This window comes from Etheostoma spectabile, chromosome 21 (assembly GCF_008692095.1).
Source record: "Etheostoma spectabile isolate EspeVRDwgs_2016 chromosome 21, UIUC_Espe_1.0, whole genome shotgun sequence".
Taxonomy (NCBI): domain Eukaryota; kingdom Metazoa; phylum Chordata; class Actinopteri; order Perciformes; family Percidae; genus Etheostoma; species Etheostoma spectabile.
In genome coordinates, this window is record NC_045753.1 from 8631962 (window position 1) to 8658790 (window position 26829).

Consider the following 26829-nt stretch of genomic DNA (forward strand, 5'->3'; position numbering starts at 1 on the left):
CTTAAAAAAAAAAAAAAAAAAGAAGACCAACCTGAAGTCCCACTCACTTTCAAAGCCCCTCCCTTAACCTTTCAACAAAAACAGAACAATTAGCATTATAAACAATATTATATTCATGATTTCTCATTTTACTTGTAATAACCCAAATGCTCGGAAAACAGTATACAGTGGACAGATGTTGTCTTGAGTCCAGGTTTAAAACTGTGTCAGGAAAAGCCATTGCAGCAAGGATCAAAACCTTTATAAACATGTCCTGCGGCGGCAACGGTTGGTTTAAGAAGAATCCCTGATTAGCTGAAAGAAGTCAGGTGACCAACAAGTGAGGTAAGAAAAGTCCCACCTTTAACGATGGGGATGACAGTATGGAGGTGTTTCCTCTAAACGCTAATGTGTGTGTGTGTGTGTGTGTGTTTGTTTGTGTGTGTGAATATATATTTATGTGTCTGTATACATTTTTGATTACACACTGACCAACCGCTCACATGCGTACACACTCACACACAAGTGCGTGTTGATTTTTAAATCTGTCTCAAAGACTGCAAAGTTCCTCTCTCCTCATGCAGCGCAGACAGTTGCAGAAACACAGAACACCAGTGGCAATAAAAACACTGGCTGAAAGAAAAAAAAAGAAAAATTAAGTTTGCTGCCTTGAATGTCCTTGAACATCACATTCAATCCTTGGGCGTGACAATTAAAAAAAAAAAGAAGAAAAAAAGAATTAAATAAAAACTTTTTTTTTTTTTTAGTTCAAGAATATTTTTCTTTTCTATACATTTACTTAGGAAAAACTAACAAAGATTTCAGTTGCTCTCTTATTACTATGTGTGTGTGCATCTTTTTTCTTCTTCTATTTTTGTATTGACATTTGCATTGGTTTTCTCCTCTTCTTAAATTGTCCACATTGAGTTTTTCTTGGTTTCTTTGCGTAGCTTTCGTCTATTTCCATATCCATCCGTATTTTGGGAAAAAGACCAAAACCCATTTCTACCCATTATCATCTTCCGCCCTCCCCGCATTTATCCTCCCGTTTCCCTCCCTCCCTGGGGTGGAAACAGGGGCTTTTCAGTCCCATGCTGCCCTTCATCTCTCAGCCTCCATCACGACACTAGCCTTCTGCTCAGCACCTGCATGGGGGTTCACGCCCGTGGGCCAGGAGGGGCAGGGCTGCGTGGGGGGCTGCCCCTGAGTCCAGAGTCCATGTGGAGGTTGCGGCACATTAGGAACGTTTGGTGAGAACCCCCAGCCGCTGACCTGGGGGGGTGAGGTGGCCATGGAGGCGGCCATGGAACTGGCGCCGCTGCCACTGTTGAAGCTCTCGGACGCCTTCAGTCTGGAGAACATGGTCAACGCGTCCGGGAAGTTGGGGGGTGTCGCTGGTGTGTTGGCTGGGGTGCACATCTAAGAAGGAGGAGGGAAAGAGAATGATTAATGAAAGTTCTCCTTTTTTTTAAATTATTATTTTTCTTTTTTTAGAGTGAGTTAAACTGTACGTGTTGCTGCGCCACATTCTGTTTTATTGATTTATTTATTTATGGATCAGTGGAAAAATGGGGATCTGTCAGTCTTCTCTAATGGATTTCTTTCAATATGACTGTTGACTTTCACGGCAAAATTGTGAGGCTATACTGAGTTTTTTTGTTTTTTTGTAACAGAACGACACTAAAACCTGGTTGATCAAAATCATGCTCACGAACGCTTCAAGGAAAATGGACATCCGCCAACAAACACTATAACTTCAGCAATTTGCATCATGGGGTACTGCATAAGAGGCAGTCCCGAGCAGTAAAGGGAGTAAACTGCTGTATAACTAAAGGGAAATTTAGGGGAATACCATGCACACTTTGCCTCCCCAGAGGGTCCTGATGATGAGATTATAGTCCTTTGTTTAGGTCCACTTCCTGTTCCAACTATAATATGGCGTCCAATCTGATTTAGCAGCCTAACTTGGGACACACACTGGAAATAACAGCTAATATTACTTTCTGGACATATACAAAATACAAAAACACACATCAAGTCTCCTTGGCCTTATTATTCTTCCCTGCTCTAACCTGCTCCGACCTTCCTTTGTGCTCGCGATGTTATTGTCCTGCTGCCTGCCAGGAGTTCCTTTAGTGGCGCACCCCGAGGACACACAATACACTCGTGTGCCAAAAGCAACACTCAACCTACCAGCCTGCAGCTGACAGGCCATGTGAACAACATGTTTGGCTGCTCAGAAATAGTAAGCCTTCATCCTCATCCTCCCTAACGCAGCTTCTCACACACTGCTCCGTGGCCTGCTTCCTCCTCTATGCCCCCCGTCCGTTTGTGACCAGGAAAACAACAACCTACTGTATTCCACGAGGAAGCAGAGGAGAAGCCACATTTCAACTAGGAGGCTTGACTTCTAAAAATTGCTGGGCAAACACCTATATAAAAACCTTAAATCACCAGGGCAACTCCCAGGATTATATACGATGAAATTTACTTAGAATTTGAGTACACCTGGGATGACAGAATCTGAGCCTCCATTGAAATCGAATCAACCTCATTAACCGTCTATCACACCTACAAGATGTAGCTTTATTGAACTGGGATTTTAATGTTAAATGCGAGTTGGTTTGTTCAGGGTGGGCTTACTCTGGAATTGGGAGTCATAGGCTCCATGAATCAACTATGGGGAACAGCAGCTGCAGTCACACATGAGTACTGGACAAAAACTGTTAACATGTTGAAAAGGGGAAAAAAAACATTTCCCTTTACTGACAACTGGGGGTGGGAATCTCTGGGCACCTCCCGATTGGATTACAAGTCAGAGGCCAACGATTTGATTTTAAACTGATTATCGATGCAACTTTTTTTTTGATGTACATTTCCATCCATGACTTAAAAAAATATACATATAAATCTGAGTTTGTTAAATTTTTGACATATACAGCATTTGTCACACACAAGTTTTAATGAAATGTTTTGTCTACTGAGGTTTTTGTTTTCTAGTCATTCCATGCTTAAGCCTTAAACATGCTTGTGAAAGTCACCTTCTCTCACAGTAATCTCCCATGTCAGAGGCTCAGTCATTCGTCTTTTAAAGGTGGAGAATTGGCTTCTTAGAACATGAAATATGAGGTGGTCAGATGTTGATATAGTAGATCAACAGTCTTTATTATTTTTTTGTATTTTTTATTAGATCATGTGTATATTTACAAAACTTATTTTTCTTCCTTCCTTTTGGCCATTTTTGTGTTTTTCTGCACTCTTGCCTAAACTCTAAGTTGATGTCCATTATCCCATCCTCTTTCAGTCACTCTGTTTTCTGATTTGTACATGTCTGGAAAAATAACAATAACAATAATAATCATTGATCATTACCTTAACTAACTCGAGCATCGAATTGTGCCGAGAATCACGATGCATCTAAGAATCGATTATTCCCCCCCCACCAAACAGACCTCAGACTGACCCTGGGTACCTATTCAACCGCTGGCTCCATCACCCGGGATGCTCAGATTTTGACACGCAGCCTTAGTGCACAAGCAACCGTCAGAAAAACAACAGCCTGACAGGAGCACCTTTCCTCCCTTGGTTGGGGTGGGGTGTAATTAGACTCCTTCACCTCCAAAAAGTGCTGCGGCTTGCAGGGTAGTCCTGCGAATGTAGAGTGTGGAGCCAGGCTGGCCTGGGCCCGGCCGAGTTAGAGGTTTTCAGAGTGGCACGCTGTTATGAAAGGTGAGTGTGTCCACTGTGCACTCTGACAGGAAATGCTGGCTCATGTCTCTGAGGCCGTTTCCTGCATTAAAAGAGACACCCTGGAATGCTCAAGTGACCTTTATGATCCTTCCTGTTCTTGGCGAGCAGCAGTGGAAGCTGCCGGGTGGGTTTTTTTAAACCTCGTGATCATTTAAAGGGTCTGTGTGACTGGTACTCAGGTAGATAACAATAGATGAGGCCTCCTTGCTTACTGGCCAGGAATGGAAACCGCTGACACATGACCTTTCAGGTTGTCCACTGAGACCTCTGTGTATAACTGACTCATCTATAAAGTCATACACAGATGAGCAGGTATTAATATACACCTGCAGTCAGCTTAGAGACTTTACCTTTCATTTGTACATATTTATTGTTCGGCTTTTGCTTCATATTTAACGATAGACTAAAACAGGAAAGATGGGAGAGGGAAGCTGACAACAAAACCGACTTCAAACAACATGTTTGTGTCTCACAATTGCCCACCTCGCACTCCTCCACTCATTATACAACACAACACAGTGTCGGTATGTTGAGTGTGTGGGTCTTTGCAGGGCACCTCGACAGAGGTGCAACTGGTATCAACCAACAGGGAAGACGGTCAGGTCCAAAGACAGTTTGGATCTGACTGCTTATCTTATTACTTTCTCACTCATACAAGCTTCAACGGACCCCGGACCTGTCGGCATGTATTTATTGATGATCCACAAACAAAGAAACACCATATCCTCCACTCCCTAACAACTGCGACACAAATACAGGATGTGCATTGCATCTGCCGTTATTATAAATCACAAGTGTCACGTTTCAAGCGTTCTGTAATCAAGCACATGACCTGCGTATCGTCAAAGCAGAGAAAACAGCGTCAGTGGTGAAAACTCCACATGATTTCCTAAACAGAGGTTAGCCCTGTTGCTCTGGAGCAGCATACTGAGGAAGCAGGTTACTGTGTGTTTTCCCTCAGTGTGTATTAAGCAGCCTAGTAGCAGATTAACTCTCGCTGCACTGAGGCAATGACAGAACAAGTCAAGGTGGAAGCCGTGTATGGTGAATGTGCTACATTTTGACCTAGCTGTTACAAAAATAGTCAGTCTATATGATGGGAATTCCTAGATATTTAATGTTCAATCTACATAGAAGTCCAAGTAATATTAATTTTTAAAGTGTATTAAGTAGCATATCATATGACATAGTTAAGCTATGTTTGAGTCAAATAAGAAACGACTGTTTTAATTTAATAAATGCAAAAATATAATCATGCTTTTTTTTTAAACAAATTGTTGTTCTGGATTACTCATCTAAAATGTGATTGTCCTGTTTCAATCACTGTGAGTAATTAGTTTGGTAATTATTCTAAAACACAATAATGCGGATATTTCAACCAGCGGTTATGGCATTAGTGGCAGCTAGGCACAATCAAGCTGTCGTGTCAGCTGTCTGTCATGACAGTTAGTAGTACTATACTGAAGCCCTGTCCTTTATAGGGCTGACTCAGTTTACAGCCATCAGAAGGCAGCAGGTATCGGTTCCATCTGCTATGAAAGTGATTGTTCGGGTTCAAAACTAAACTGCAAAAGTAATTTCTGTCCTAAGTCCCAGACAACAATACGTTTTTTTCTGAGGAAAACGCTCTATAGGATTCCCAAACTGTCAGTGCTGCTGGGGTGATGGTTCTGTCAGTGTTAAAAGTGGAACTTGCGGGAGTCTCATGGTCAGTGTGTGAGAGTTGGCAACCCTGGTAACAACTGCGTTGCTCAGCTGCTGCAGCAACAGCAACAGCAACAACAACAGCAACGTATGTATTAGCGAAGTTGTCCAGATGATTGATAACAGAGACAAAAGGCATTACTAGTGCCTATTCATTTTTAATGAGCAACAGCCAATGGGAAAACTCCAACACTTGACTGACCAATGGCGTAATTATATCATTCAGCAACTTCATCACTCAGTCAGTCACTCAGTCAGTCAGTCAGTGAGCGACAGACTATGGTGTTCATGGGACTGGACCCGCCTTGCTTGTGTCCAGCCAAAAATACTGCAAGAGCTGCTGACACCGGTGTGTGTAAACTTAGGCTCAAATCCATTTGGCTGTAGGACAACTGACGGGCACTTGGGCGGCAACGAGACGGTTAATATTTCATTTTGAGAAGAATTACTACCTGAACATACACACACCTGTTGACGTTAAGAGTGTCTACAGAGAGGGTTTGCAGTTGTGTGCCCACACATACCAGCACTATGGGATGTGAACCATGTGAGGTTCCCTGGGAGATATGTGTAGTTATGGAATGAGTAACTTTATATGGAAGAAAGACGTGTGTACTCAACCGTGGGTTTGATAAGGCATTTGTTTTTATAAACAAAGTTTGTCTTTTAAGAAATGTAGGTTAGCTGTGGGCTTATGATATATAGACTAAATCAAAACTGTACATTTAGGATGATGTTGTTTATGTTGTATACAATTTGTTTAAAGAAGCAAAGCTGTTTATTTGCCAGGTTAAAATCACAAGTAAAAAGTGGACAGTATGTCAGTCTGAAAGTAGAAAAGGGCTTTTTTTTCATGTGGTATCTACATAAAATAGATAGTTATATTTCATTTACTACTGTACTTTTTACTGGAAACTAAGCAATACTATATATAGCAAGATGGATGATGCACAATGACTGAATTGGCTGTTAACACTTAAAACATTTAAATCAGCCAGTTAATTGGAAAAAGACTGGAGATGACAAAAATGAACTTAGTTGCATTTCTGTTCTTTCTCTGGCAAGTATATGGATTTTTTTCCTCATCAATATGCCATTTAAAAGTACATATAATGTTAGAACTGATAATTGAGGTGCATGTTATATATTATTTTGAGGTTTGATAAATAACAGTGTCTTGTAATCTCATGTGGGAGGACCAAATATTGGGCATTACACAGAAATAAAAACTACAAAACTGCAAGCAACCATTACTGACAGTGAATCCTCTGTGCGCGAATACTGTTGGCTAAATATACAGCAACGGGAAGAGGGAAAGAAAGGGAAAAAAACAGTTTAAGTATCTAGTGTTTATTCTGTGGGTGCATGCAAGTTCAGAACTGTTCAGAGACAACGTGAGATGTCTGGTGAGGTAAACTTGTTTTCAAATTGAGGTTACTGTGACAGTTGTCTCCAAAACACTGGGTATTGTAATTTGAGAACAGTCAGCTCAGTTGACTCAAACACATTGCTGTCTGCAGGCTTTGTAAGATAGTTACAGCAGTATCATTTAGAAAAAAGGTTATCAAAAGGACAAGATCGACACAGAGCAGCACAGAGATGTACTGCCATGTTGTTCCTGTTGGGAAACTATATGCTGAGAAACACAAGCAGATGTTAAAAGCTGTTGTTGTTGAGGAGCTTCAGTACGACAGACTGTGTGTGTGTGTGTGCGTGTGTTTAAGTGCATGCAGCAGCACATAAAACAGAAAGTGTGTTACAGCACAGAGGTCTAACGAATTATTCAAAAGGCACAGATGGAGAGACAGGGCAAATAACTGACAGCGAGACTGTGTTCAAAACAGAGGCAACAGAGAGGGGTTGCCATGGCGACTGTTGTTACGAGGAGGCAGTGCAGATCTCCTGTTGGACGGGATGGGGCTCAGGCAGGACTGGCTCTGTGGTCACAGTGGCCCGGCCCTGTCCACCCTCTCTTCGAGTCTGTTTGCTGAGCCCAGCATGAAGAAGGCGAGGCTGACAGGCAGCGACCACTCTAAACATGCCGGGCCCGGGCCTGCGGTGAAGCTCCACAAACCTTAAAACACTCCTCTGTTTGTGTACATAATGTGTGTGTCCACAAACAGATGAGCTGGAGTTATTTCCAGTCTAACCGACCACATTCTTTAGAACTATCAAGTGTGTGTGTGTGTACGTGCCAGGCTTAAAAAGAGAAGCTTTCCATCCCCTTGCATACTTGTGCACAGGGTTCAGTTACGTCTCGTGCCCCCAACTGACCTCCATGTAACGTTTACCTCAGTGCTCCTACACCACGCCACACAACTTTTATTCCTCTCACTTCCATCTCTATCTGGATGTTTTCGTACAGCTGTCAGGAATTCAAAGACAATGCAATGGTCCGGAGCACTGGCAGCATGAAGGGCGCCTTCATCTCCATGTAGCCTTCAACGTGAGCCTGGCTTGGGATCGCTTCAAACTTATGGTGCGAGTTTGAAGCATGAGCAAATTAGAGCCCGACCGATAAAGGATTTTTAAGGCCGATACCGATTCAAATATTTGGTTATTTAAAAATCCGATATCCCGTTATATCGGCCGCTATATATATATATATATATATATATATATATTTTAAATCCAGAAACGCGTAACAAAACATAAATAGGTTTCCCTAACATTAGTTATTTATGCGTTCTCACTAAAATAAAATAATACTTTGTTCAAAACAGAGGAGCATCAAAATATCTTAAAGTTCTGATAAATAAAATGTATAAAAATACAAACTTAAGATATGAAACTTAAAGTCCTTTGAACAAAAACACAATAACAAAAATATAATAAGAAGAGTTGCCAACAAGGACGTTGTAGCGCTTCCTGGTGGACAAACTATGCAACGCCAACACTCGGTTGACGTCCCTTTTTATTTAATTTTTTTCACTATTCATTTATCAGAATCATTTATTTGTCATAATGAATGACTCTGACGAATGAATATTTAATAATAATTAAAAAGATATTTTTTCCGGCCATTATAAATGCAGACACTGACAGATTGTGAAATGCCTATTATCGGTCTATTGCAAAACAATACTTTTGACCAAAACCAAACTCTGTTTTCTCCATCATTTTCTCTGCTAAGAATATTAGAAAAATTACGCACGCGCACGCACGCACACGCACACACACACACACACACACACACACACACAAACTCTAAGTCAGCACTTACAGCCGTTCTGAGAAATCTGTGAGACACGAGAATCACGGCGATTATACTGCTTTAACGCTGAAAGAATATTCACCATAAATCTGACTACATGCAAAATCCTACAAATCCAGTTGTTTTTAAGATCAAGATTAACTTTATTGCCCAACAAGGTGGAAAATTTGTCTTGGGCACTGTTGCAGCCATTAATTACAATTAAAAACAAACAGACAACATGTACAACAGATACTGGCCCTAATGGTGTGTAAAACACAACAAGGGGTCACAGTGCAGTTAAACATTACTCCAAAAATAAATTATAAAAACAAAGAAGTATCAGTGCAGAGGCACAAGCACAACAATAACAGTGCAAAGGCGCAAATCCCAATCATCAACCCAGGCCTTTAATCTGCCACTATTTAGGAGCTTAAAGGGATACTTCACCGATTACCATTAAGCTTTGTATCAGTAGAAACCCGGTAGTATTTTCGAAGGACCGTGCTTCCCTCCTTCTTGTCCCTGAGAAGAGAGATCTCTGTATTGTGTGTCTGGGAAAAAAACTCAGATGACGCAAAAACCTAATTTTGCGTCATCTGAGGCACTTTTACCCAGAAGTATTGAACTACAAGCCAGCTATTTCCGCATGTTTTCAACCCGCCCGTAGGGGGTTGGACCCACAAAAAGCCACAGCGAGCTGAGTGTCAGCCATCTTGGAGCTGAGCAACAGCTGAGCAAACGATTTTCAGCTGCAAACTTTTACGACAATTATGTGCATTTAAACTACCGCACATTAGTCCCACTGGGATACACAGGTACAGATCGGAGAATATGCAGGGAACTTTATTACAGACGGAATACTTGACATACTACGCGAGCTTCACCTGCTATGGAGACCAGGGCAAGAGTTCCAGCTAGGCGGAAAGCTAACGCTAGACGGCCACCTGGCCGATCCATCCTGCTTCCAAGTGTCCGATCATTAGACAACAAACTGGACTATATCCAACTTAAATCAAACTCCCAACGCGAGTTCAGAGACTGCTGTGTTTTTGTTTTTGTGGAAACATGACTGAACCTCGGATCAGGGAAGCTCCAAAATCATGGTTGCAGCTGTCGCCATGGTTCCGCTACATGTTCTGCAATGCCATGTTACATCCTGCCACAATCTGCGGTGCCCAGCTAAGTCCTGCTGTGCCTTGTAATGCCGCACAGTGCCCTGCTATGCCACAAACTACTACAATGAACTACTACAAACTACTATTTTTTGGGACTGTTATTGCCACTCTTCATTTTAACCCCAAGCAGTCGTCAGACGCCGCCTACCAAGAGCCTGGGTCTGTCCGAGGTTTCTGCCTAAAAGGAAGTTTTTCCTCGCCACTGTCGCACTGTTGCTTGCTCTGGAGGGAACTACTAGAACTGTTGGGTCCTTGTACATTATGGAGTGTGTTCTAGACCTGCTCTATCTGTAAAGTGTCTTGAGATAACTCGTTATGAATTGATACAATAAATAAAATTGAAATTGAATTGAACAACAGTGTACCATACTCCGCTATCCAGCTACCTAGCTACCAGTCCTGCTAAGCCTTCTGAGCAGAGGACTAAAAGCTAGGCTGTGTTAATACAAACTGGTGCAGAAACTACTGCTAACAGCTGGCGGAGTATGCGACTGTTAAATGCCGACTGCTCTACTCTGCACGCAAATTCACGGCTGTGTTTATACTCCGTGTTTAGCTACATCACTCCGAGCACTAATGCTACCATTGCATTAGCTGAACTTTACGGCGCCTGTAATGTGGGTGCACTAAATGTAGCCCGTTTCATTTTTTTTTTTTATATTGTGTTGTTTATATAGTTTAAATGTGTAACACCACTTGAGCCACAGTGGAACGCTGTTCTGTGTTCATGGCTGAAATGACAATAAAACACACTAGGAGTTGAATGCCTCACTGTTTATGTCTGTAAACGGTAGGCGGGGCTTGGGAATGGACAAAAACACATTTTCTGGCTTTTCTTGGCCTAGAAGGCACTGACTTTGAATACAAATTCACATTTCTACTACATAAATGACCCAATTTAAAGATATATTCATCTTTCCAACGGTGAAATATCTCTTTAATAGACAAATGAATAAAGGAGTTTTGGAATCGGTTTAGTCTGCAGCCGATTCCAAAAATCATTTTTTTCCTGTGTGTATCAATTTGTGGACTTGTTTTAAGTCAGTTTCCAAAGCTTTTAAGAAAGTTATGAAATTTGATATCTGGGAGTTCAGGTTTTAAAATAATACATGGTGACCGGATAGTGTGACACATAAGTTTCTTCACCACAGCTGGTCTGTCAACATGCAAAATAACACATGGTGTACAACTGCAAAAACAAGACGAGGGGTCTCGTTTATAGCTTGGCTGCTGTCACTGTTCCAACAGGCATGCACACTTCAAAATCCTTATTTAGTGATCTGGTGAACCCCAGGGCAATGTATGTTTTGAGGAACTGTGTTGCTTAATATAATTATGTTGATAATGTGGCAAAAATGTGTTTTTTTTTATAATAAGAGACAACCTGGGGTCACAACTCTACATTGTGTTGTACATATATCAAAGCATTCCTCTTCTCATCTGACAGGCAACGTCATTATTGTCAACTCTGGGAGCATTTTACTCAATGCTGAAGGGTCTCTCTGCTTGTCTTCCAGCAATGTTATTGGAACCGACCAATAGCACACTGTCCCCCTGAAACTGTGACCAATAATGGGCAGCTCAATGGTGTGAAGCTTTGCAAGACTGAAAAAGAACATGGAGCCATGTCTAAATGAATTCAAGGTTGAGGTAAAAAAATAAAAAAAAATAAAAGAGTGGCAAGATGTGTACAGGAGAGGCAAACAGTTGAGTGCCTCTTTCAACTGGTCCTAAAGGCTGGTTGTGTGGGAAGATGCTTGGGTTTCACCAGCATCAGGTCTGGACTAGTCTGGGGTGCGTTCACGTCATGAATGTTTTTACGCATCATGAAATATACACTCCTTTTGTTTGGTTTGTTTGGGCATGTTAAAACAATGCCATTCAAACCTGACAACACTGACAATGCAGGTCTCTGTCCACTTTGAAGAGGGCTGCAATTACAGTAGCCATGAAAACTGACACGAACACCAAAAAACAAAGATGTTGTATTGGCCAATGAGTGTGAATGTTGGCCAAGATAAAATGAAGAAGACAAATGGAGGTTAAACTGGTGATATGAAATGCCTCCTCAATATATCAAATTACTGGCAAAGAGCACAGACAAGTCCATCTTGTTTAGCTAAGATTACGGGAACAGGAATTAGATGCTCCGACAACATGCTTCCCAAAATATGTAACCTCAAAATATTATCAAGACTCTGTCCTATAAACAAAGAAACTTGTGAGTCTGTGTGGCATTATATTACTGGCATTCAAGGCCGAATTTACTTGTAATCTGGCAGGGAAAACCTCAATAAACCACAACAAAAATAAACTTTTCCCATTTATGGATCAAACAAATGGCATGCTGTAGATGTGACTGCAGTCTAATGCTACTGTTGGTGTACAGTCGTTAATGTAACGGGAAGGCTGATTCTGACTGATGCCCTGTGAGGATTGGGGAAATGAGGGCAAAATGGAAAAGCATGACAGATTAAAGTTAATAGGAGTAAAAAAAAAAAAAAAAAGAAAACTGTGAAAGAAAAATAAATTAGATGAAACCAACAGAAAGTGAGAGATGGGGGAACGAGGGGGCTATTGGCAAAACAGGAGACAGAGCGAAAGATGGAATAAAGGAGAAAAGCCAGGCTGAATAAACCATTGCTGAATTAACTGTGCATGATTCTGCCTGCCTGTTAAATGTTTAAATAGGGTGTGTGTGTAGCCAAGCACTGCTTTTTTGTTTTGGAGCAGCAAGTCTGCAGTTAAATCCCAATGCAACCAATCTAATGTCAAGTACTACTACTAACTATGCTAACAATGAGTAATTAAAATAAATATTGCAATGTTTTAAATGATACTTCCAATTCAGTTTGAGATCTTTGAAGAAAAAAAAACTAATTAAGATTAAAATATGAAATATGTCAGGCAAACCCGCATATGCTTTGCATTAGTCTGCATCACCAACAAAAACATCTAAACGCTAAACAATAGGCTGAAACTCACTATAAAGGTTTGATAAGCCCGGGGTGCTGTAGACTCGAGATAACTCTATGTAGGGTGTGGGGTCGTTGCAAGTGACCCCTTTTCACTTCTCACGTTTTTCGATGCACTGTTATCATCAAAAACTCAATTGTAGCCTCTTTTAGGCCTTAAAGTAAATCATTTAATTACATTTTTTGACCTTTAAAGAACCTGCAAGTTCACTGTTTCAACAGATTATTTGACCGTGTGGAATAAATGGAGCATTAACCATTCTCACGGCAACAACTGATAATAGAAAAGTAAAACAAGTGAAACAACTGCTAGCTTAATATACTGACAACTGGATAATACAGGGAAAAAACACTAAACAACAAGACCTTCATCAATCTGCCAACATCCCCTCTAAGCTGTGCATGGGAAACTGCCATTACTTTACACAACAGTAGACAGTGGTTTGGCACTAGTTAGTGTCACCAAATCAGCACTACCACATCATATCTAAACCATACATGCAACTCTATGTCTCCGTATTCTTTTTTCCATCACATAGCTCACTGACAGTAAGATTTTATGTGAGGGGCCGGATGTGAGAACTAGGCGTTTCTTTCCCAACCTAAATAAAGGAGGTTGACAGGTGCTGCTGAACGTTTCAGTTGACCGTCCCCTCCCTTCCTCACCCATGCACCCTCACGCCTTCGTCCTCACCCAAACTTCCAGCAGCTGCGCCCCGAGTCTGCGTATGTCTATGTGAGAGTTAATATTTTATACACGCCGAGACAATGTTGGATTTGTGCTCACGAGGGACTCAGTTGATCATTAGCCGGGCGGTGTTCTGTTCTCAAGTGTGTTATCGCACTGTATAGGAAGGGGAATAAAACATTTAATAAAAAAAAGATAGGAGCAATGACAAAAAAAAGAAAGCAGCACTTTACAGAAGATAGGAGAACTGGGCTGAGTAGAGCATGTGTCCTGGGGCCGGCTTCAGAAAGCAGGTTTAGTGAAAACTAAGTTTGTTAACCCTGAACTGAGGAAAACTCTTTTGTTTCAGAAAAGGAGGTTATTTAAATCTGAGAGAGATGGGTAACTCCGGCCCGTTTCAGAAAGAGAGGTTACTTAACCTCCGTTACTATGGTAACGGAGCCTGTGAACCTAACCTGGTCAGGAGCAGGTTTTCTTCAATAAAACTTGAGTTTCTCTCTGTCTACTCCCGTTGACACAGCGCTCTTTCATTACCTCATTCATTTATTCATTCAATTTGTATCAGGCGCATTTTAATGCAGTTTGCTATCTGCATATATAAAAAAAACATGTTGGTTTGTTAACTGTGTTGGGCAGACTACTAAACGTGTTTGGTTCCAAACATGGCAGTTCCTTTTTCCAACGAACCCCTTGATAAAGAAGCTGTATTACTTAGATAGATAGATGTATTTTCATTTCCAGATAAGTACCTATTTGAGCAGTATTGTTTTTCTTCCCAGACTGTTATGTAGCCTACGTAACCTTATCCAGCCTCAAATCCCCGACGTCACCCATCGTGGACATGGTCTACATCCCAGCACATTGTTGATGTGGAGCATATTAGTAAAGCGCTGCCAGAAGAGTGCGACTCACTCTGAAACGTGTTTTAAACGTTTGTGTACAGTTCCCTGGACACAAATCAATATGAGACGTTAAAAGAAATAACAGAATTATGATTTTTAATCATTTAATGACGTTGCAACCTCAGAATGGGATTAGTAGTTTACTTTTTTGCTTGCAGGATTGCACCTAAATGAAATGATAGGTGTAGCCAACTACATTTTTAATTTTCACCAGTTATATTATACGTTACCTGTGATTAAAGATGAAAATAATACAATATATTAGAGCTTACGCATTGACTCGAACAGCAGTTTTCTCCCACACCAATTCTCCCTATTACAGCAGCCGCGGTGTTGCTTTTTTTTAACTAAATGTTCAAACTCGCTATATGTGCGCATGAGTATTTACGCCAACCAGTTTTTTTGCTGTTGTTACCATGGGGAATCTTGGTATAATGGCTCAATTTATACTTCCTTTTTATTGTGGTGGTGCACACGTTTAACTGAGTCAATCTACTCCGAGTTCATTGAAACAACTCGAATCAGCTGTTCTGGAACCGAAAACTCAGTTTCCCATCTCAGGGTAAATCAACTCAGAGATCAGGGTTGGACTCAGAGTTAGTTAAACCTCCTTACTGAAACAGACCCCTGTTTGAACAATTGTACACACTGCCCTGCTCACAACAATGGCTAACAATAGGTGTTCAGTGGCCCACTCATATCTAGAAAAAGGAGTTTGGCCTGTCGACTGGTAACAGTCTGGCAACATAAACTACTAGGCCAAAGGTCATAGTGAGGGAAGAAAAAAAACACGTGTGATGCAAACACAGCTTGCCAAAAGATATTTCTTAAGGCTATACATAAACTGGAGAACAAATTTTTTCTTTTTTCTTTCACCTCACATGCAGTCCATGTATTGGGTTTTCTAATCAATGTCAGCAACCATTTCCATCTGAACCCCTGAACACTATGACATAGGGTAATCAAAATCTGTATTTAGAGATTAAAAATGTAGGAATTGAAGAGCAGATTCAAGGGTCACGAATGGAAGTTAAAAAAGTAGGAAAGGGATGGATAAAGGTGAGGGAAGGGAGGGAAGGTGAGGGAAGGGACAGCATAGAACTAGTAGGACTAGGTAGCAGCAGTACACAAAAGCTAACCTAAGAAAACACACCAGGGAGGTGCAATGTGACAACACTCCCTTTATGCAACAGACAAGGTTCCCATGTGCTGCACTGCTGCTTGTCATTCCTCCACCATGGGCCAAACCCCCTGGTGTGTGTGTGTGGTGTGTGTGTGTGTGTGTGTGTGGGTGGTGTGTGTGTACTCAGTGACTCCAAGAATCAGTGTGAAACTCCAATGCTCATAAACACATCTGGTCCTTGCAGCCATCCCACATGGATTCCCACTCCCAGAGTCCCTTGAGCCAAGGTTCCTGTGTATGTGTGGTTTGGGTTCTGGGAAGTCATGCTCTTGGAAACATGCAGGGCAACACGCTGGAACATGCAGAGCACAGGCCAAGCCTCTTCAGATGTGGCTAACTGCTTGGCATGACTGTAATGCGCGCGCGTGCGCGCGAGAGCGAGAGAGAGAGAGAGAGAGAGGCCCATGGCAGAGGAATGACAAGCAGCAGTGCAGCACATGGGAACCTTGTCTGTTGCATAAAGGGAGTGTTGTCACAAGTAACAGAACTAGACATGATTGAATTTGAGACACATTGCTGCATGCACATGCAGGGCATTTCATTGTGCACACACATACTGAAACAGACTTAAATATACAAACAACAGTAGGAAACAGACTGGATGTCACCTCATTCTGCACTTAATAATATTCTTTAAGCAATAGCTGCAGCAGGACAGAGAGCACCTTGTTTCTTGTGTGACAGAAACACACAGCAGCATTGTGTTATTGTATCTTCTACCCAAATACCTGGCGTTGCCTTGCTATTAGCCTATTTATTTAGGCAAACGCTTCACTTGTTTCCATTGATTCCTCACGGCTAGTTTGACAACAATCCAAGTCTCCTTTATATACTTTGGTTAGCCTTCCTCTATCCCTTTGCATTGTGATGATGAGCGAATAGAGGCTGAGACAGAGAGAGAAATAGAAGCAGACAGTCTTCCATGTTATTAAATGATGATTTATGAAGGTAATTATACCTCTGCTCTTCTGCATGGGCACACCACATACTTCAAATCTCAGTGAGATCTTACATGGATGAGAAAAGTTAGGATTCCTGAAAATCTTTTTTAAAGCCACACCCAGACACCAAAACCAAATGTTTGCAGTTACCAAAAACACACCCTCAAACACACACGGTTTATATTGCCAGGAAACAGTCTTTCAACAACCTAACGCCTACTTTTATCACTGCCTTGCAGTGCCCAATGCTATTCTGCTAAGTCACTGTACCCATTCAGTTGGTACTGAACGTTGCCCTTCATAAAATCCTAGTTTCATTTATCCTGTGCGAGATGCCACTGACAAACCGCAATTACAGCACAATAAATGCAAAAAGGAGATCATGGAGAAAAAACAAAACAATTCTGTGGGTTCAGTATGTAGGCCAGGCTGCGCTGTGCCCGGCAGTAACAGTTCTTTAAATGGATACAGAAGATCACACACTTACTGCTTATATTTTGCATGAATATATTCATTTTGAGTATTCAATAAGAACAAGACCAGATCTCAGAACCTTGACAACATTTTACAGTGTAATAGGACTTTCCAAGAAGGTGCTAAAAAAAAGTAACAAGAAACAGAAGCTAAAACAAGAACTAGAAGTGTTTCAATTCTTTCTTTTTAACACCATATCAGTGTGAGAACCAGAAGGAAGATGTACTGTACAAGTTTATATATGATTCAAGAAGAAAAGGAGAATGTCAAATATTCTGGAGATTAACTTAACACTAGGATCTCACTGTATACATTTTTGATAGCTGAACCTCTGGCAGAAATTACCCAGATGTGAAGCAGGCTTTGTGGCTTAGTAAGGTTGTTTCTTTGCTTAGTCACATGGTGGGGTCACATGTTTCCAGACAGCAGTGGAAGTCATCCAGCTTGGCTACTTCCTGCTCTGTGCTCACATGAGGATTCATTTGCTTTACTGTGGCTTCACGTGCCCCACAGGGAGAGATTCCATGAGATCAACCATGGAAACATTGATATAGGTGTAAGGCGTCAGTGTTTTTTCTTCCAAATTACATAGTGAACAACTCAAAGACAGACAGTTGTTACACTGTCCAGACCTGATCATTCAAAGACCATGAAGACCAAAATATTTCCCAAAGCCGCTCAGTCATCTAGTTCCAGGAAATCTTGCTCTTGCACTCAAGAAAACATTTTTGCTTTCACATGACCAATGATAATGATTATTATTATTCACTGCATTTTTTTAAAGATTATTTTTGGGCTTTTTGGCCTTTATTGGATTGGACAGCAGGACTGAAGACAAGAGATGACTAAACTAGAGAGTGGAGGGGGGCCGCGGGTCGGAATCGCACCCGGGCCACTGCAGTAGGGCCTTTGTACATGGGACACGCTCAACTAGGACACACCAGAAGAGCATTTTTGACAACTGGCGTTCCAACTGTGTAAGAAGTATCAGAAATAGCTCAGACTTTATATGCACAATTAGTTTAAAAATGCCTTAAAATGAGCTTGGCACATTCCTAGAAAATGTATGAAAACAAAAAAGGCAGGGGTATAAGACTGTGTGCATAGTATTTGCTAAGCGGGATTAGCATTAACACCCAGAAGAAACACAAATACAACTCATGCATTCCACGTGTGAGTGAACATGCCAATATGCTGTTCTGGGGGTTATTAAGTGCTTTGAGATTAATGAAAAAACAAGATAAGGAGGGGCAAGGCATGGTTATAAAATTCTCTAACAGGAAACATAAATGACAGAATTGAATTCAAGAGCCTTATGTTTTACGTCTGTAAAGAGAAAGCGATAGAATTAGCGAGGGAGGAAGACAAGAGTAGTGAGAGCGTGTAAACTGTGGTGCTGTGTTTTTAGTTCCAACAGCACCCTGTGCTGGTAAAGGGTCCATTTTGGGACTGTGTGAGCATTGCACCCTGTGGTCAAAGTTTCTTTATTAGTCTCCCTAAGGAGAAACCTGCCCCGGACACTGAGCAACATTGCTGCAAGAGCCACAACAGACACACAACAACAGGGCCAAAACAACCAAAAGACAAATGTCCAGTATACTTTTGGGCCACTCAAAGAGCTGTGCAAACTGCAGATTACAATTTACCATTTTAATACTAAAATAAGATAAAAGCCATCCTTCCTACATTCTTCTGTTCACCCATACATGCCTTAAAACCACTCAATCCTACTTCCATGCATTTAGTCTTAGTAAAACAAAAAAATGTATTTATCCATTCGTAAATATTCATAGATAATTTAAAAAAAATGTTTGTATGCGTTCATCGCTGCTCATTAATGAGCTTAACTGCGAGAGGAACAAATGAGTGTTTATACCTGTTATATTTGCACAGAGGAACCCTGTTTCTCTTTCCCGAGTTCAACAGCTCAAACAAAATGTGAGCGTTCAGACAGAATGGTCTTAGCCTGCCTGATTGTTGCCTGATCAAAAAGCTCCTGCGGGTTGGCAGGTGTTCCCATACTTTTGCCTTTAACCAGATTGAAAATCTGAGTTTTAGATTTTACCGTCAAATTCCATAACCAGCTGGTAATACCATACCAAAGAATTGATTCTATTGTTGCTCTATAGAAGATTAACATGATATTTTTACAGACCCCAAACACTAAGTCTGCGCAAAAAGTGAAGATGCTGATGAGTTCTGGCACAGACATTTGTTACATGTGTGCAGCAACTCAGGTCATTGTCAATATACACTCCTAGATATTTAGGAGAGGACACCCAGGACTGTGTCGCGGTTGCAGTGTTAGTAAAGGCAGTGTGCGTGTTGAGGAGAAAACTGGGAGTAGACGGGGAGGAGTTGCAGAGTTTAGAGAGATAGAGTTTAGGTGTCTGGGTGTCAATCATGGAAGAAAAACAGAGATAACTGGACAATCTCTCCAAGCGCCATCATCTGGCTGTATGGCTTTAACTGAAACACAATTTACATACACAACCGTGGATGACGACAACAACAAACAGAGTCTAAACGCGTGTCTGTGCAGAGATTGAAGCTCTTTACTTTATGAGTCAAAGCACAGGCACTCCCCTGTGTCTGCGATCACTACTAAAAGGAAATATAATGACAAGAGCTTATTCTAAACCCCTTCGCCCTCCAGGGCATTATACAAGACTTTACTGATGAGTAGGCTAGCTCACCTCACTATTTTGATATTTGATACAGAGTATTAACCTCTGATTGCACAGCCCAGGTAAACTAAAATCAGACTTGACATGGCTTCCAACATGACTGCTATGCATGTAACAAATCCCCACATTGTTGTATTTCTTTTACAACAGTGCTTCTGTACCCAAGAGAGTTTCTTATTTCCCATGATGCCAAAGTTAAATGGGAAAGGGATTTGGTACACCACATTCCGCTTTATAGATTGATGGCACTCAAAAACAACACCATAAACAAGCTCATTGAACAGTATCCATAAACTAACTGACCCACATGACGTACTAAACCTGCCATGCTGCCAAGAACTGCATGTCTACGGGCTATCTGTTAGGGCTGGAGCGAGGCAGCTAGCCAAAATAGCAATCTCAAGGATGAGTTCAGTTTTTGTTGCAACACATAACATTGACAAAACAGCCTGTGCAACAGAAATGTATCCAAATGTTGTTCACGTTTACCCTAAGAAGAGAGAGACAGTGTGTGAGAGTGGGAGCAAAGTGGATTAGATCTGTAAACCAACGAGCCCTGTGGCCTGATAAGCTGCAGGAAGGTTGGACACGCTGCCCTATTGTAGTACTGCTGTGACTCACACACATACACACAAACACCCACTGCACAAAATAGAAATGCATGCATGCTACACGCAGAGGCATGTGCATAAAAAAGGGAACGTGAACTTGTGATTATGCAAGAACATGTCTATAACAACACCACAAACACACGTAGGTGCTCTGCGTTCTGACTTTCATCATCTAGTGTCGGCAGCAGTCAAGCTCAGACCTATTTGGCAGCCAGAAGAGAACAGCTCTTGGCAGATTGTTTACTCTCTAAATTAAAGTGAGACATTTCCTGAGCTAAATAGAGAACGGAGATGCTCTTATTTACTCATCAGATGAAGAAGGACTGGCTTTTATTTTTTCCTTCTTTTAATAAAAGCGGTTATAAAAGTGATCCAGATCAGTGCGAGCCGTTTTATTCTGACTGGCTCCAGGACTATATCAAGTCCGCTTTTATCCCAATGCTCCTCGCTTTCCTGTAGAAGTGCAAACATGTTTAGCACTTTGATAAACGTCTTTGCACCACAAACAGTGAGCCCACACATACACACAAAAACAAACAGCGTGAGCTTAAAAATGATCAACAGTTATGTCCAAAATCCCCTCATGTCTATGTCAGGCTCCTCCAAAGAGCAGCTATTGCTGGATGCTGCCATGCATGCAGCTGCAAACAAAGACGTGTGTGCTGCCAAAGTGGGCTGCTGTTAAAAGCCAAGAATACTGCTAGGGTTTCATAATGTTCAACCTCTGTGTGTGTGTGTATGTGCAGAGTCCCAACGCCTTCCAGTTTATTCTCCTCGGTTTTGTCTGCCCCTAAAAGTCACCAATGTGTTGCGTCAGGGGCCGCAACAACCCAATCAGGTGAAATGTCGGAATTGGGGATCTGATTTGTGAGATGCAGCTGTCCTCTTCCTGGAAGGAATTTTTTTTTTCTGTCTTACCCAGAAATTGAGGGGCCCTTCCTTCCGGTATGCACCTCAGTTTACGATGACAAGTGAGGGATTTCAAAAATCTACATCAATCTTCCTCTCTCCCTCTTCTTTGCACATGCACTACATAAAAATCTCTCTCTCTCTCTCTCTCTCTCTCTCTCTCTCTCTCTCTCTGTGTGTGTGGCTGCTGCTGCATGCCTGCCTGTGTGTTTATTTCTGGAAGCTCACAACATGGCCGACATGTGCTTTGTTATTGTTAGTACAACATCATCCCTCTTGGCCTATGAGGGCCGTTTATCCTCCCCCATCTCACCAAAAACAACATAGTATTCTTAAAGATATACTAGCTTGAAAGTGGGTTTGTTATTATTACATTTAAACATGACGTACAAGCATATTATCACCCCGCTCCTCCTCACACTCACCATTTGATGATGATGGCCGTACGGAATATTTGTTTCTTGAAAAAAGGCACTGAGGGCAGTCTACAATAAAAAAACACACAGAACATTTAATGACATTTTAGTGACAGTGGTTTATGTTTCAGGGAAATGCATTGAATTAGTTAGGGGCAAATAATTCGTCCAAACATGCTCACTTCTGTGTCGATATGAATAAAAATCAAAACAAGACAGAACAGAGAGCTTGCGGGGAAGCCCAATGAAATGTTACAATCACCGCAGGCTAAACAATTAAGTAGCCTGCTCTTTAGTAACGTTAGGCTAGCCAATACAACACGACGGTCATCTACATTGCGTAACAACACTCGCTGGTTTCGTCTGTACACTGCTGTCATGTGCCGGATTATAGTGTTTAATCTAGACTAAAGTCTAGCTAGTTGCATCAAGCGTCGCCCAGTGTATTCCCTACTGGTTTAGTCTGCCTAAAGCACGTATATGGCTAACGTTACTTTAGCTAAATACAGCAAAAGTTCTGGTCAGAACGTGGGTCGACTTCTGGCCACCTAATACGGACACAGCTTCCACTACCAACGCTTTGTTTTGTGTTGAATTTCAAGAGCCTGAAAAGTGGCGAGAGACAGACAGGAATGCTCCAGTGAAAACTAACGGTCGGTCGGACACAGCTAGCGTTAAACGTCTGCCAACGTTACCCCGCCGACTCTCCACGTTGAAGCTGCAGCGTTTTCATTTTTCTTTTAACGTTACCTCGAACTGCCAATGTGCCGCTTGCAAAAGCTGCTTCGCTTGGTCTGCCGCACAACCCGCCGTCAGGACGAACTGGTTAATCATGACTTGATGTTTGAGTTCATCCATTTTCGACGAAGCCCGTGTCCTGCTGGCGGCGACTGGCTCTAAAACAGACTTTCGACCGTTTTTCCTCTTTCTTCCCTCTAGTTGTATTCCGTTTCTCTGCCTCAGTCGTCCACCATTACAGCCGGTTGAGCAAACACAAATATTTACTGTAGGAGCGGTAGTGGAAGGAGCATTGCGTGATTGACAGATGGGCGCAGCCAATCAAATGAGGACATCGCCGGTGGGATTTGTATGCTTGCGAGCGGAGGGTCTCGGATCACCGTGTCTTTAACCGTCTGATGCGGGTTTATTTTTATACTTAAAAATACGTAAAACGGAAAATGTAAAGCACAGTCAGTGCAGTTTAAATGATGGAACATATTGCGTTAAAATCACAGCAAAAAGAGGGAAGTCCCTGCTCGAGTATTCTCAGAGAGGGTTTGTTTTGGACTACAACTCCCGCGATGACACGCTTTGTTTGTAAAGCTCCAGAAGGCAGACTTTTGTGAATGACGGCCGCTCTCGTCCAATTCCCAGGCGCGCTGTGTCACTATCCTTGCCAAATATGGTAAACAAATCCACCGTCGCCAATTACATCGCTCGGAGTTAAATTAGGGCCAGCCGACAGACCTACATATTCAGAAGCGGCGTGTCTGCTCTGCGCACTTCTTCGGATAAATCACATCCCTCGCCAGTGCTGCAGCATGTGCACATTAGGCTTGCGACCTTTTCGCATTCTCCTTTGTAACTGAGTGAGCATGGGCTTTTTTTTTCTCCATCTTTTTTTGTTTACGCTTGCTCAAGGACACTACGGCAGTGGCAGTGGACGTTAGGTGACAGCCTTTGAAACAGGGTTAATATAACACGAGGAACGGTGCCTTAACACCCAGCTTCTTCCAGATGGCCTAATTAACGACTTAATCACTCTGTGTTGCTACATGGCATTTTGAAGAGCCTACATAGGAAATTAATGAGAATATAATATTAAATCGTTAAACAAAATAGGGCCTTTTCTTTTACAGCAGGAGTAGCGTAAGCCTATGTGATAATAAAGAGGACACGGACAATGAATGAACAAAACAATATAGTTAGACTTATGTAGCCTACCTCTTGAAATACACCGCATTGTTTAATTTTCTCATGGATGGATTAGGGACAATAAAGTTTTACTGCAGGCTGGGTGTAAAATGAGCTCACTAATATCAACACACACCGCTCAGAATTATGGGGAACTGTACACTGTAAACATTCTTTTATCAATGGCATGTCTGTGGCCGGGGGTATGGTGAGAGTGGATAGGAAGGATTGGACATAGCGACATCTGCTGGTGGAAGGAGGCACCTGAAAAACAGCAGAACCACTGTAACTGGGTGAAGTCGGGCTCATTTACATCCATGTTTTTTTATAATAATAATAATAATAATAATAATAATAATAATAATAATAATGTATACTTTATACGACCACAAGGGGAAATTACAATGTTTTCACTCTGTTGTTATTACGCACAGGCCTGAATTACACACACACACATGCTCAGTACTTATACATGCACTAATGGAGAGATGTCAGAGTGAAATGGCTGACCATAGAAAGGCGCCCCGAGCAGTTGGGGTGCCTTGCTCGAGAGCACCTTGGCAGTGCCCAGCGACCCTCCGGTTTCCAACCCAACTCCCTACAGATGGAGCTACTGCCAACCCCACAGAAACTTGGAGGTTTCCCAATACACACATACACACACACACATATATATATATATAGATATATATATATATATATATATATATATTCCAGTGTGCCCTTTGATTGGCTTACTCTGGTTTACAGTTTTATGTTGCATACAGTTCCCATGGTGTCATTTTGCCATACTTAACGAGACTTTAAACCAAGTCACACTGGGTAAAAGAAGCATTTAGGTTGTGAAGCGTACAGTTCCATACAAGAAAACTTCATTTACTTCATGGCCAAAGTTCTATCCTGGCATTCCCAGGCCAGGGTGGAAATAGGCCTATGATCTCTCCACCTAAGCTGTTTCCCCCTCTCACCACTTTTTGTGCAAGCTAACCTAGCCTGTAGTTAGCCTGCTGGTGGTAGCCTCATATCACACATACCGTATGTTGAGGAGTGGTATCAATGTTCTCGTCTAACTCTCGGCAAGAAAGCGAACAAGCATATTTTTGAAAATGTCTAACAATTCATTTTGGGTTTAAAATCATGTAACCTTGTGTTTACCCCTATTTAATCAAGTGTGTCAACATTTCATCTGATAAATTTGAGCTGTAAGCAGAGATCAAACAAAATGTGACAAAAATAACGATTTTAACTTACGAGGCGAGTATTCAGGACTTTTATTTCCTGCATTAGTTTAGTATCTTGTATCAGTTAGTCCTCCACCTTTCCCCAAAACTACAGTTGTGAGTTATAGCCAAAGGGATTAAAGGCAAAAGCTTATACAGTATGTTATGGGTTTTCTGAATTAAAACCCCTCCAAAGATTAACTGTGCTATTAACATGAAATACATAGCCTGGTGTAACAGTCCTCCCACCCTCTTTCAACCCATTAGATCTACTGTAGCCATACTGTAAGCCTATGTGTGCTTAGTTGCTTCTGAAGGACAGCAGGAAGCCTGGCAACAATAAGAACAGCTGTTCAAACATTTGCCTGCCTCGCCAGCAAGCTCTTTGTCAAGAACCTGAACAAACCTGGAGACATTTTTAAAATCAAGCCTCCTTGACAGGGAAAGCCACAGCTGGCCCAACGTTTCCAGGTTCTTCAAGTGTTGCAGCATTGATTTTGTCACTCATCCATCCTCGGCGCCCTACACTGAATGCCAGCCCTTCTCTGCCTCCGCACTCCAAATCTTTAAGCACGGGAGATGTCTTGACGATTTCTGTTTGGGGAGGATGAGAGATGGTTGGCACGGCATATTGCAGGGAATCGCCTCAGGCTTTAGGAGAAAAAAGCACCATGTACAAAAACTTCTGTTGAGGCTTTCTCAATGGCAATTGGCAATGATTGTTTCAGCATGTAATCTTTGACTCACCAGCTGTTGGCTTTCAGCTTTGTCTATCCCGTATATCTATAGACAGCAGGGGTCATTGAATGCCACACAACCAGGTGGTTATAAGGTCCTAAATCCACATCTTTTCAATCACATGCCTGCTGCAGTGTTGACATCTCCAGTGTGTTTGGTTTAGCCAGAGAGTGCTGAGGCCATGACAAGGCCTGCGGTATGGCTGTAATTAGAGGAAGGAACAAACAGCATGACGCTGTAACAAGTAACTTCTGTTTGTCTAAAAAATGATTAGTTGTATTCCCTCTTTGGACAGAAAACTGAGCAAACAAGGAATATGATGGAAAAGTTTGATTTGACATTTGAAGTGATCGACAAAAAATCCTACTGAACAGTGATTCCCATTTGACATGCAGTTTGATTTGTTTAAGTGCACCCTTGCGTTAAACCATCAGTGCTTTCTTTGTAGGGTGTCTCTTGTCACCTTCGGGGCCAGTAGATGGGTGCTTTCATTAGTGGTTTGGTACCCCTGGGGTAGCTGCAATACAGTATTGATCCACTGGGTGGCAGAGTTGTCTCATGATAGACCTTTTTCACAGCAGAAATGTTGACATGGCAGTAGGAAAAGCACAAGTGTATTCAAAACCATTATGGCTGCATTCCACTTAGGCGAGGCCCGGGTATTGTTTATGCTGACTCACTGAAATAGCTCACCGGGACACTTGATGGAATTGAGTCATTGTTAAGGTTATCAATTTCAGATGTTCCTACTAAGACAAGTCAAATTGTCCTCTGTGAAAAAGCTCAATGTCCATTGCCTCTGCCATTCACATCTACATACACAGAATTCATGTTGGCCAAATTTCTGTTTTACATGAACCTGTGTAGAACATCAACCCTAACAGTGGCTGCTTTAATGTTTTCATTGTAAATAACATCCCCTTTATTTTTAGTCATTTGTTAAATATTGTAAAATGTAATCATGTTGCTATTGTGTAACTAGCAGCACGAGAAGGCCTAGGCCTACATATAGCCTATTGCCACATGCATATTTGACAGTATTGGTCACATAGTTTCAGAAGATCAATGTAGGAAAAACATTGATCGATTGATTGATACATTATTTAACCATTTGGTTTTGATGCATCTTTGCTCTCTTGCACATCACTGATCTGACGTGTTTTTACATAGCCAGTGGATTGTATATGCCGTGGCTTGAAATCCACTGATGGGCAAATTTAAAATGAGATTAACTAGAAGTTTATCATTGACTTGTGCAAAACTGATATATAGGCCAAATATTCAATCAACATTTGCTCTTTCACGGTTGAAAAGAAGAAGAAAAATCCCTGCAGGGAAAAGACATGGCAAATGCATGCTTATCAGCT

The 26829-nt window shown here is 41.6% G+C and overlaps 1 protein-coding gene across 1 annotated transcript; it reads right to left on the reverse strand.

The window, feature by feature from the left end:
- Positions 1-434: 434 nt before the first annotated feature.
- ubald1a (UBA-like domain containing 1a) lies at positions 435-22620 on the reverse strand. The gene is made up of 3 exons (XM_032501550.1): positions 22341-22620; positions 21600-21659; positions 435-1398 (listed from the first exon to the last, which is right to left on the reverse strand). The coding sequence occupies exons 1-3, from the start codon at positions 22446-22448 to the stop codon at positions 1081-1083; spliced, it is 486 nt and encodes a 161-aa protein (XP_032357441.1). The 5' UTR covers positions 22449-22620; the 3' UTR covers positions 435-1080.
- Between the last annotated feature and the right edge of the window lie 4209 nt (positions 22621-26829).

Excerpts from the sequence above, each read along its gene's own strand:
- ubald1a (XM_032501550.1), bottom strand. The coding sequence starts at position 22,448 with ATGGATGAACTCAAACATCAAGTCATGATTAACCAGTTCGTCCTGACG. Across the intron at positions 21,660-22,340 it reads CGGCACATTGGCAGTTCGAG|ACTGCCCTCAGTGCCTTTTT; the intron begins GTAACGTTAAAA and ends TTTTTATTGTAG. Across the intron at positions 1,399-21,599 it reads ACGGCCATCATCATCAAATG|ATGTGCACCCCAGCCAACAC; the intron begins GTGAGTGTGAGG and ends CCTCCTTCTTAG.